The 12,451-nt window shown below is 49.7% G+C and overlaps 1 protein-coding gene across 5 annotated transcripts in view; it reads left to right on the forward strand.

Annotated features, from left to right (window-relative positions):
• The first annotated feature begins 6,350 nt into the window (after positions 1-6,350).
• Positions 6,351-12,451, forward strand: part of TRAF3IP1 (TRAF3 interacting protein 1) — a 61,859-nt gene continuing 55,758 nt past the window's right edge. For 2 of the 5 annotated variants that reach the window (XM_044241958.1, XM_044241959.1), the window contains exons 1-3: positions 6,354-6,514; positions 10,735-10,803; positions 11,177-11,338. In XM_044241958.1, the coding sequence (XP_044097893.1) occupies positions 6,392-6,514; positions 10,735-10,803; positions 11,177-11,338 (354 nt within the window). In that variant the 5' untranslated portion in view covers positions 6,354-6,391. Of the gene's footprint in view, positions 6,515-10,734; positions 10,804-11,176; positions 11,339-12,451 lie in introns of all 5 variants that reach the window. The other 3 variants (XM_044241961.1, XM_044241960.1, XM_044241957.1) reach the window with 3 other exon arrangements.

The raw sequence follows: 12,451 nt of genomic DNA on the forward strand, positions 1-12,451 counted from the left end.
ACAAGGCCTTCCACACCACCTGACCCCTCATGCTTCACACCATGGTGCCTGTCACCTTCCAGCTGGGGAAGGGGGGGAGGTGTTTGTGTGTGTGTGTGTGTGTGTGTGAGTGCAGCACACAGCAAGGCACTTGACAGGCCATGCAAACTGATGCTTTCCTTTCTGAGCCTGCCAGGGAGTTAAGTCTTGGATCCAGGGCTGATGAGACTGTGTCCAGGCTCTGGGCCACTTCTTTTTGCCCAGTCCTTCCCACAGGCTGACCCACATCCCGGGCTCTTCACCCCAACCCCCGCCCCCAGGGAGGCCTTTGTCTCTGGGAATGTTTGCCTCTTAGGGGAAGAGAAGCAGGGTCTGGAAGCCCCTTGCTTTGTGGAGCTCCCTCTCCTGGGGTGAGTCATGGCCACTGTCATCTCTTTCATTCATTTGGAAATTGCTTATTTCAAGTGCATCTCCTACCAGCTCTTTATGTCTCAAACACATCTCTACTGTGATTTTCTATAGTTATGTAATCACTTGTGTGTTTTCACAAGTGACTCTTTTTTATGTTTTCTTTTCTGCTAATCCTTACATGACCCTGAGGCGCTCTAGGTAATTCAGCTTCAGAGGCCCCACACCCACCAGCCCTGGAACTAGAGACTCCCCACTGGCCTCTAGGCCCCCCTCCTACTCCCCTCTCTCCTGAGGTGGTTCTACCTCTCTCTCTGAGTTGGGAATCCTTAGCTGGGTCTTGTTGGCCCTGCTTCCCCAGGGCCCTGCACCGCTGCCCCAGTCAGTCCCCGTGCGGAGGGCATGGACCTGCCTGGGCAATGTGGAAGCCTCAGGAGGACACTTTATGTGGCTGGGGCATGTCCCCAAAGGCTGCCATACCTACTCTGTGGTCTGCTTTCCTCAGACAGGCTCTCACTGGGGTCTGGTGATGCTGCTTCCTTGTCCCAGATCCTCTCAGAGACCCTCTCTCATGGCCCTCAGCCTCAAAGACAGAAGAAAGCCCTGTGCCTACAGGCCTTCACAGGGCCTCCTCAGCCTAGATGGCTCCCCTGTTTCCCACACACTGTGGGAGAAACCAGAATCAGGCTTCCCCCTGGTGTGGCATAGTCCCTATCCCCACCACTCCAGGGGACTGACTGCTCACAGATAAGCCATTACAGGTCACAGCTGTCCCAGGGCCCCAGGCCCAGAGAAGGCTTCGGTCTAGCATGAATTTTGGAGGAAGGGGGTACAGACACTGTACCCAGTGTCTGCTAGGAAGACAGAGCACTTGAGGTCAGAGACCAGGGTCGGTGACCTCCCTGAGATCCTCCACCACCCTTATTCAGGCCGATATAGACACTGTTCAGAACTCAGAGGTGGTGCTCCTCACAGAAGTCTCAGCCATGGTGAGCAGATCAGGGATGACGTCTGGGCCGGGATGTTTCAGCTCCCCCACACCACATCATCCTGTGTATGTGGTGCAGCCCCCGAAGGGCTCTGCCTGGCCATCCTGTGAGAATGACATCCTGCCGCTTCTCTCCCTAACACCCAGAGGGCAGCAAGCTGGTGCCACTTTGTCTAAAGGCTTAATCACTTTAGAGCTCTGTGCCAGCCCTCATGGACCAAGGGCCCAGGCCTGAAGAAGGACACAGTCTCACTAAGGCCCATCTCCCCTATTTAGAAGATTTCCAGGGAAGCCAAGGGTGGGGGGCGGGGCAGCGGCAGGGTCAGGGAAAGGGAAGAAAGAAGGCTAACACTGTTCTCCATGTGAATACGAAATATTACTTTCAGGGTGGACAAAGATGTTCAGAAATGACGAAACATTTGGGAAACCATTTTATTCTTCTTCTTGGAGTCTGATGAACTGTTTGAGAACATTTGTTCTTGGGAAGCAGGACGTGTGTGTGTGTGTGATAAAGATATATATGTAGACAATCAGGAGAACCATGAAGATCTGGGAGCCCCGGAAGGACCCTGAGTCACAGTGTCCTCCATGACCCTGGACTGTTCCAAGGGATTGAACTCTCCTGTCCCTGCCTTGGGATGAGTCACCCTGTGCTGAAAGAGAGGGGGTAGTTGGGAAGATACATATGTAGATGGTGGGGTTTCTAGAAGGTCAGGAAGATTTGACAAGGGAGGGGTCAGAGGATGGAGGTGCTTCGGCTAAGCAGATCGACCTGGAAGCTGGGGAATAGGACTGGTAACTCAGGGCCACCCAGGAAGGAACATGTCTGAGAGTGCAATTTGCTGGGTGCTTTTTTCCCACGGAGCACAGAATAGCTCTATCCAGTGAGTATTGCCAAATTTCTTCCCTCCTGGGTTGTTATTCCCTTAGGTGGCTCCTAACTCCTCAGGAAAGTCTTAGACAGGCAGCCTGCCTGCGTGGTGAATTATGGACAGAATCCAGGTCAGCGCTGCTGGAGGGAGATGAGCTCTGGTGGCTCGCCTGGCCTCTGTCCAGGTGACCAAACTCGTGCGGTCCAGGATGCAGCTAGCCCCAGTGAGATTTCCTGGAGCAGTGGACAGCAGAGGACGGCATGGATGGATGCCACTAGAAGGAAACCGGTTCTCCATGAAGTCCCTAGCGCCTAGCCAGTCTTCTGCACCGCTAACCTTAAAAATAAAACTGTCAGTTATTCTACCAGCAAAAACGGGTTGGTTCTGGAATAGCAGAGAATTCAGGAACAAGCACATCACAGCAAAACCATAGGCAAGTCCCCAGAACAAAAGAGAGAAATTCTTTTTGATAGAGGAAAGAGGAGGTTGGGAGGGCGCTTACAAACAAAAAGTCTGTGGAAGGCAACTGAGAGCTGCAAGTGACTTCCCATGGGCTGAACCGTGACAGTCTGTCATTGACCAGGCTGGTGCCTGGCGAGGGGGAAAGCTTTCTTCTTGTGGCCAGGATGGTAGAATCTTTTAAAACCATGCGCAAGGTCCTTCTGTTCCTGTTGGACCTGCGATTGATAACTAGCGTTGGGAGTGAGAGCTCCTCCTGCTGGCCTCCAGACTCTCTATGGTGAACTACGTTTCCTTTCATTACTTTCCACGGCTCACAGAAATGATTCATTAATGCTGGGACACTTCTTCATGAGCTCTCTTCACCGATCACGTATAAATATCCAACTAGTACATGAAAAAGAATTCAAAATCACAAATCACTAGAGGAATGCAAATTAAAATCATAATAAGATACTACACCATGCCGAGAATGACTGAAGTTAAAAAGACTGACCTAAAAAAGGAAAAAGACTGACCTATCGGGTCTTGGCAGGAATACAAAACAACTGGAAATCACAGACATTGCTGATGGGAATGAAAGATGACTTGAATTTGAAAACCTGGTAGCATCTTGTAAAGTTGAACATAATCTTAACATATCACCCAGAAATGCCAGTCCTGGGTATTTATCCAAGAGAAAGTGAGTAAGGGACAGGCGGGGCTAGGTAGGGAGAGAGAGGTGGGGGGTTCCATGACCAGGCTCACAGAAATCCCAGATGTGGAAAAATGCTGAGGGGTAAGATACCAGAGATAAAAGAACATAACCAGACCACCCCTTTTGTCTTAAATGTCAGAGATGAGATTTTTTTTAAAGGTTATTTATTTATTTATTTGACAGACAGAGATCACAAGTAGGCAGAGAGGCAGGCAGAGTGGGGGGGGGGTGGAGGCAGGCTCCTGCTGAGCAAAGAGCCCGATGCAGGGCTTGATCCCAGGACCCTGGGATCATGACCCAAGCCGAAAGCAGAGGCTTTAACCCACTGAGCCACCCAGGTGCCCCAGAGATGAGATTTTTTTTAAAAAGATTTGATTTATTCATTTGAGAGAGAGAGAGAGGGAGAGCAAGCAGGAACAGGGAGGGGGAGGCAGAGGAAAAAGTGGACCCCCTGCTGAGCAGAAGACCACCACCCCCCAACCCCCACCCCGGCAAATGTGTGGCTCAATCCCAGGACACTGGGATCATGACCTGAGTCGATGGCAGGAGCTTAACCGACTGAGCCACTCAGGTGTCCCTGGAGATGAGGTATTTTTATATGACAGTTACAGACTGACAATTAAAAGCCACTAAACTTCAAAGGAGAGGTAAACTTGGTGCTATCAGTGGTAGAGAGGTTAAGAAGATTTCAGTTCCCTGGTCAGTTTTCAATGAAAGACCGATGACCATTAAAACCTTCAGTGGCAGCCCACTTGGGATGCTTCTCACTCTAGAGAACTTTTCCTTTCTGTTCTTAACTTAACTTAATAAACTTTCACTTCACTTCACCTTTTTTTGTGTCCTCAAGATTCACTCTTCAACCCCTAAGACAAAAACCCTGCAGTTCTGGGTGCCTGGGTGGCTCAGTGGGTTAAGCCGCTGCCTTCAGCTCAGGTCATGATCTCAGGGTCCTGGGATCGAGTCCCGCATCGGGCTCTCTGCTCAGCAGGGAGCCTGCTTCCTCCTCTCTCTCTCTCTCTCTCTCTGCCTGCCTCTCTGCCTACTTGTGATCTCTCTCTGTCAAATAAATAAATAAAAATCTTTGAAAAAAATTAAAAACAAAAACAAAACCCTGCAGTTCTGCAACAAAAGGAAAACTATGTTTGCACAAAGACTTGTATGTGAATGTTCTTAGCAGCGCTAAATAATCAAATAATCAAAACTCCAAAGCAATCCAAGTATCGATAAACTGGTGAATGGATAAACAAATTATATTATGAAACACTACTCAGCAACAAAAAGGAATGACATATTACTTATGTAGCAACATTGATGAATTTCAAAGTCTTTATAGGTGAAAGAAACACAAAAGACTATGTAGTGTATGATTTCATTTATATGAAACCCTGGAAAAGATAAAATTATAGTGACAGAAAGTGAATCAGTGGTTGCCTGGGGCTGGGGTGGGGGAGGAGTAGATTGCAAATGAGCAGGAAGATACTTAGGGAACATGCACTGTTATATACCTTGGTTGTGGTGCAGGAGCATAAATGCATCAATCAGTGTACTTAAAATAGGTAAAATAGGTGGAGCTTATTGCATATAAATAATAATCAAATATAATTTTTTTAAGATTTTATTTATTTATTTGTCAGAGACTGTGAGCACAGGCAGACAGAGTGGCAGGCAGAGGCAGAGGGAGAAGCAAGCTCCCCGCTGAGCAAGGAGCCCGATGTGGGACTCGATCCCAGGACGCTGGGATCATGACCTGAGCCGAAGGCGGTCGCTTAACCAACTGAGCCACCCAGGCGTCCCCCAAATATAAATTTTAAGTTTAAAAACTCCCACACCTAGATACATCACTGGCAAATTTATAAAAACCAAGGATAAAAGGCAAATCTTGAAGGCAGCCAGATATACACAGAACAAAGGACTAGAGAGGACTTCTCTTCAGAAACTATGTAAGCCAGAAGCCAGTGGAGTAAAATCTGTAAAGCAGTGAAAGAGAAAAAAAAATGTTAACCTAGGCTTGCAAATGCTGTGAAACAATCTTTCAAATGTGAAGGTGTGATAAACACTTTCAGACAAAGGAAAGCGACAGAGCTCATCGCCAGCTGACCTTTGCGAAAAGAAATTAGTAAAGGAAGTTCTTCAGACAAGAGGAACGTGATACCACATGGAAATTCGAGTCTATGCAAAGAATAAAAAGATTGAAAACGGTAAAAATAAATGTTAATAAGTTATAAAAATACCATTACAAGAACGAAATGGATGAAAGGGGCCAAAAAGTGTAAATTTTCAGTTATAAAGTCAGTCATGGAGATATAAGGTGCAGCAAGATGACTGTAGTTAACAATATTGTGTCACATATTTGAAAGGTACTAAGATACATCTTAAAAGTTCTCATTACAATAAAAACTTTTTGTAACTATGATGGTGGATGTTAACTAGACTCATTGTGGTCATTTTGCAATATTCACAAAGATCAAATAATTATGTCGTACACTTGAAGATAATGTCCCCTTTCTCAATTATTTGTCAATTAAAAAAGATTTGAAGATGCAGGGGCAATCGGCACCTTTTTATAAAAAAAGAATGAGAAACAGGTCATAAAGCCTCCAAATCACCAGAAGGAATTCCGCGGCGAGCCGGGCGGGTGGAAGACAGGTGCCGGTAATCAGCGACACCTGGTAGATGAATAAGGGCGTGGCTTGGTCCCGGTTGCCAGGCGCCGGCAGGACCTTGGGTACAAACCTCCCGCAGCGTGCCGCCGGCAGGGGCGGGGCGGGGAGCCGCGGCGCGTCCGTTGCTAAGGTCGCGACGCCCTGGCGACGGGGGTGAGCCCGGGGCCCTGCGCATGCGCCGCGGCCGACTCCGGTGCACTGTGGGATGGGAGCCCGAGCGGCACGTCGAGGCCAGAGCGGGCGGCGGCGGCGGGGCCGGCGGCGGCAGGGGAGCGCGGCTTAGGCTCGACTGGCCGGCGGGAGCACGGGCGCGGGCGGCGCCGCCATGAACGCCGCGGTGGTGAAGCGGACGCAGGAGGCCCTGGGGAAGGTGATCCGGAGGCCGCCGCTGACGGAGAAGCTGCTGAGCAAGCCCCCGTTCCGCTACCTGCACGATATCATCACGGAGGTGGGGGCCGGGCCGGGGGCCGGGCGCAGGCCGGGGGTCAGCGTCCCGGGTGGGGGTCGGGACCCAGACGCGGGCGGGGGGCCGGAGTGCAGGTCGGGACCCGGGTGGGGTTCTAGGCCCAGTTGCGGGCCGGAGGCCGGGGTGCGGACTGAGGGTCGGGGCCCCGGGGTGGGGAATTCAGGACCCAAGTGCGGGCCGGAGTGGGCCCCCAGCTGCGGGTCAGGGCCCAGGAGCGGGCGGGGCGGGGGTGGGGGGTCAAGGGTAGACGTCCTGGGGCAGGGCGAGCCCGGGTGGGGGGTCAGGGCCGGGAGTCAGGGCCTAAGTGTGGGGTGCGGGCTGGGGTCCAAGCCGGGAGTTGGGGCCCAGGTGGAGGTCAGGGCCCAGTTGCGGGGTGCAGGCCGGCCCGGGGCCAGAATCAGGGCTGACTTCAAAGTTGGACCTTCTATAGCCTAGTGCAGGCCCTGCCAGAGGAACATCCACTAGGCCCAGTTCTGCGGTGCCTCTGTACTGAGTTCCTTGCCCTCATCTCTGCTCTCCCCTTCTCATCCCTTCTCCTGGGCCGGCTCTTCTGGCTCCTTGAGCATTCTTTCTTTCCAGACTACCCTTGTACCTGTTAGCACTCTTCTAACACCCTGCCTGGCAGAGTCGTTTCTGGGGTTCTTTTCCCCCCTCAGTGCCTAGCTCATGAAAGATGATCAAAAATCGTTGGGGAATTAAGTGATTTATTTTTTTATCCTCATATCCACAGTTTTTCTGCACACTTCTGTCCATGGTGACCACGTTTTGGATGCTTAATAAATACCTGTGGATAAACTTGCTGAACGTGGTAGTGGGACCCACAGGGGAAAACTGTACGAGAGCAGGTTGATGTTGGCTGATGAAGGGCACAGCTTCACCTCCGTTGAGATTGGTCATCTGTAACGTTTCCCCAGTGGAAGGTGAATTACTGGCTGATGGAGACTGTACTTGTTTATTGCCATATCCTGGATTAGCTGAACTGGGTAAGGTACACAGAAGGTGCACAGCACACATTCTTTGTTGAAGGAGGCTGTCTAGGCTCCTGGTAACTCATCTCCATGGTGCACTTAGGAAGAGCATTGAACTCAGGGACTTGGGCGTGGTCTCTGGTCTCTGGGAGTTAGGAATCAGGCTGAACTTGCAGATTTCCAAGGGTTCCACATATTGGTCCTCAAACTTCATTTCTTACTCTTGCTAACAGGCTGGGTGTATTATTCTCCACAAGCTTTGCTTTATCATTTGCTGCCTCAACTTAGTTTATAATGTGTGCCTCTGTGTTGAAAACCCTAACTGTGCTTAGAACTCTCTGGAATCCCACACACATCCCAGCGCTGTCTTGCCTAGCCTCCTGTAGCTGGGGCAACACTTCCACCTGTCACTAGACGGTGTTTGGGGAAGGGACACGACTGTGTGCTGCATTACTTTCGAAGTAGGCAGGTAGTGCCCTTGATCCCAAAAGGGAAGAAGTGAGTTAGCAGTGACTTCAGCACTTACCATACCCTCACGCTTTTATCTTCTGTTAGTCCTGTCTCCCCACTGAAATGGAGAGCTGGGAGGCAGGCCGTGGGGTTAGGCCTCCTCCTGTGGGTCTTGGTGTGGCACTGGGCTCCTGGAACGTCAGAGTGCCTCGAAATGGGGAAGGGGAAGGGACTTTCAGGCAGGAACTGACTTGGTGAACCAGCAGCCAGGTTGTGTGGAGGCAGTTAAGAACAAGTGGTCTGCTTTTCTGTAATGGTTTTTTCCTAATCTAATGCTGAAATGAATTTCTCTGCTTATGGAAAGGTAAATACATTAATTGTCACCTGCTTGTTAAGAATTTTAGAATGATCAACATATTGGAAAGCATTTTCGTGTAAGAGGTAAAGAGCATCCTGAAAATCTTAACTCTGAGTGTTGTTTTCACAAGTCACCACAGAATTTAGTAATTTAGCCATAGCTAAACTGTTTCTTTCATAAATCGAAGCATTGATCTTGTAAGTTTAATGTTTCTGGTCCCTTTGCTTGCCAGCAATGTAGGAAAACCTCAGAAGAGACAAAATGAAAAGGCTCTAGGAGTATGAAGTGTAGGATACTCTTTTTTTTTTAAATTTTTTTTATTTTTTTTTCCAATTTATTTATTTTCAGAAAAACAGTATTCATTATTTTTTCACCACACCCAGTGCTCCATGCAAGCCGTGCCCTCTATAATACCCACCACCTGGTACCCCAACCTCCCACCCCCCCGCCACTTCAAACCCCTCAGACTGTTTTTCAGAGTCCATAGTCTCTCATGGTTCACCTCCCCTTCCAATTTACCTAAATTCCCTACTCCTCTCTAACGCCCCTTGTCCTCCATGCTATTTGTTATGCTCCACAAATAAGTGAAACCATATGATAATTGACTCTCTCTGCTTGACGTATTTCACTCAGCATAATCTCTTCCAGTCCCGTCCATGTTGCTACAAAAGTTGGGTATTCATCCTTTCTGATGGAGGCATAATACTCCATAGTGTATATGGACCACATCTTCCTTATCCATTCATCCGTTGAAGGGCATCTTGGTTCTTTCCATAGTTTGGCGACCGTGGCCATTGCTGCTATAAACATTGGGGTACAGATGGCCCTTCTTTTCACGACATCTGTATCTTTGGGGTAAATACCCAGGAGTGCAATTGCAGGGTCGTAGGGAAACTCTATTTTTAATTTCTTGAGGAATCTCCACACTGTTCTCCAAAGAGGCTGCACCAACTTGCATTCCCACCAACAGTGTAAGAGGGTTCCCCTTTCTCCACATCCTCTCCAACACATGTTGTTTCCTGTTTTGTTAATTTTGGCCATTCTAACTGGTGTAAGGTGATATCTCAATGTGGTTTTAATTTGAATCTCCCTGAGGGCTAATGATGATGAGCATTTTTTCATGTGTCTGATAGCCATTTGTATGTCTTGATTGGAGAAGTGTCTGTTCATATCTTCTTCCCATTTTTTGATGTGTTTGTCTGTTTCGTGTGTACTCTTAATATTCCGTCTGTCTTCTCAGGAGAAATGATAGCACGGCTCTTAGGTAGTTGATGAGAGTGAGAGCCAGCTTACTAGTGAGGCGTGCTTGGTCTCGGAGAAATTGCCTCATGTTAGCATGGGACTGTCCATTTTCCAACGAACATGACTTGCATGAATACATGTGCTTTAATTCCACCCACAACACACACGTAGGTATATTCATCCTTCTTGCATACAGGGCAGCTGGCACTTGCCTTTCTGGTTTATTTTTGGGGAAAAAAAAAAAGAAAAGAAAAGAAAAGAAGAAAAAAGCTTGTTGCTACTCATTTTGTTGACTTTACAGGGACTGCTTGCATTTTGAAAAGCCTTGATCTGAGAGAACGAGGAGCTTGGCTATCTGTGGGCGTGGGGAGGAACAGGGAAAATCACCACCCCTAAAGCTGGTTCAGGGTAATGGGGAGCTACAGGCTGACCGAGGGGAGGGACAGGAAGGGAGAAAACAAAAGTGACAATTACACAGAGCATCCCCCTGTTGTAGTAAAGTGTGTGAGAAGAACTTTCCGTCCAGGCTCAAAACCCAGGCTGAGAGATTCCTGTTCTTTCCAAAGTCCATTCTCACTCTTGGGCCTGAGTGACCCTCGTAAGATACTGTTCCCCTGCCTCTGAACCTTTCAGGGCCTCCTCGGAGTCCTAGGTGAAAGTCCGTATTCTTGGTGGCTTTGACAGCCATCTGGATCAGGCCCGGCCTGACACTGGCCCTGCCAGACTCTGGCCTCAGACTCCTCCTGCACTGAACTTGTTCTGCTCTCTTGAACAGGACCTTCTGGGCCCAGGACCTTTTGTAGGGATTGTTTAGCCTGGCACATGGGTCCTAAACACCCCTGCCTGCCCCTCAGCCCGTCGGCTCAGTGTAGATCCAGCGTCTTCTGGTAAACTTCCCCTGACACCCTGGCCCCTCCTATGTTCGGACCAGGGACTGATCCTGTCCTCCCTCAGCATTCTGCAGGTCTGTTGCAGTGTTTACCCGTCCACACTTCCAGGCTGGGTTCCGCCTGTGTAAGGTCTCCCCAACAGTAGACACTTAAAAGCTGGCTGAGTTACGTGGGAGGGAGTTAAATCCTGGATATGGACAGACTCCGGCAGCTCTGACGGTGTGCGGTTCCGGGGCTGAGGCTGACACAGAGGCTGCCGTGATAGGTGCTGACCACGGCCTTGATCTTTTGAAGGTGATTAGGATGACCGGTTTCATGAAGGGCCTCTACACAGACGCTGAGATGAAGTCCGATAACGTTAAGGTAGGCCGGGGGGCGGGGGGCACCCCTCATCCTTACAGTGGATCTGTATCGTTTATATGCTGAGGGGTGTTGAAATACAAGGTTGATTAATTAATGAATTGTGCTATACTCTTTCTCATTTCATTTTCTTATTCTTGCCAGCTGCATATCCTGCTAATTTTATCGACTGAGAAAGGGAACTAGTGTTTTAAAGGTCCCTGCTAGCCTCCCACCTCAAACTAAATGCTTTATTTGTTTTTCTTTTGTTACAAAGAGTGAATATTTCCACATCTGACATACTTTAAATAGTAAGTGTGCCTGTTAAGCAAACTGAAGATGATGGAGACTTTCTTGGATGGGTTTTTCATTTGTATTTTAAATGGAAATCTTTCAGGATAAAGATGCAAAAATTAGCTTCCTTCAGAAGGCCATAGACGTGGTGGTGATGGTTTCAGGAGAGCCACTGTCAGCAAAGCCAGCGCGGATCGTGGCCGGGCACGAGCCTGAAAGAACAAACGAGCTGCTGCAGAGAATTGGCAGATGCTGTCTCAGCAAGGTAACACGGAGGGGCCAGAACGCAGATGCAGCAGTCCTGAGAGACAAGGCGGGGTGACAGGCACTCGCAGGGTGGGGGACAGTGTGTCTGAGGAGGGAGCCCTGGGTGGTGTCTGCCAAGCGCAGTGCTTTGGCCTCAGAGATCCAGAAGGACTGAGTCAGAACTATACAGTGAAACAAAGGTCTGCCATACCAGGTTCTTCAGGTGCTAAGAATTAATGAGGGAACTTTGTGGACACTGGCTCTTGGTGGGGGTGGCATGCCCAGCGGCCAAGCCCTGCTGGCTTTCTCCTTTAGAGCCTCCTTCCAGGGCAGGGGCTAGGGGCTGGATAACTTGCTGGGCTGCTTCCTCGGAGCTTATGGCATGGCCCTGTACTCTGTCTGCCTTTGCAGCCTTTTGTGTCTGCTTCTTTCCTTCCATTCCTTCCTTCCTCTCTTCTCTCTCCTCTCTGCCCTCTGTTTTTCCAATCCTTTTCCTTCTGGCTACTAACAGCAGAGCTGCGCTGCCTTCAGAGAAAGCCGGTGTCACTACATAGGGAGTGATTCTCTACTTCCTGAGATCCTCATTGTGGGTTGGAGACTTGGCCTTTCTGCTTAGATCCAGCCCAGGCCATGCTTACTAGGGACGCCAGAGGGCATCTCGGCTTGGTGATGCCAGCCGGGCATCTCCAGGGCCTTTCTTCTTTGTGGGATCTAAGTCGGAGGGCAGAGCTAATCTGGCCCTTCGTGTACCTGATGGGTTGTGGGCTGGGCTAACCTTCCATGTTTCCAAAATAGGCAAGAGGGTGGGTTTCAGCCTGCCATGGCAGGGGTGGGGGTGAGGATGGGGATGGGAGCTTGTGGCATCAAGGAGGCCTCCAGTGTGTCCTACCCTGATCTCCATCCAGATCTCAGGTTCGGAGGCACACAGCTGATTTCGCCCATGCCCTGGCTTCGTCCCCGGTCCCCACCCCTGCATCCTTCCTGTTACTTTTTTTTCAAAACACTTTTGACTCCCACATTCCCCGCTTCATCCTTTGCCAGCTTCCTGTTGCCTGTGGGCACAGCCAGCTCTGTGACCTGGCTCACAAGGGTCCTCGAGCTGCTGCTAGCCCCTCCCCTCCTCTCTCAGCTC

The sequence above is a fragment of the Neovison vison genome, chromosome 3, assembly GCF_020171115.1.
Source record: "Neovison vison isolate M4711 chromosome 3, ASM_NN_V1, whole genome shotgun sequence".
In the NCBI taxonomy this organism is placed as follows: Eukaryota; Metazoa; Chordata; class Mammalia; order Carnivora; family Mustelidae; genus Neogale; species Neogale vison.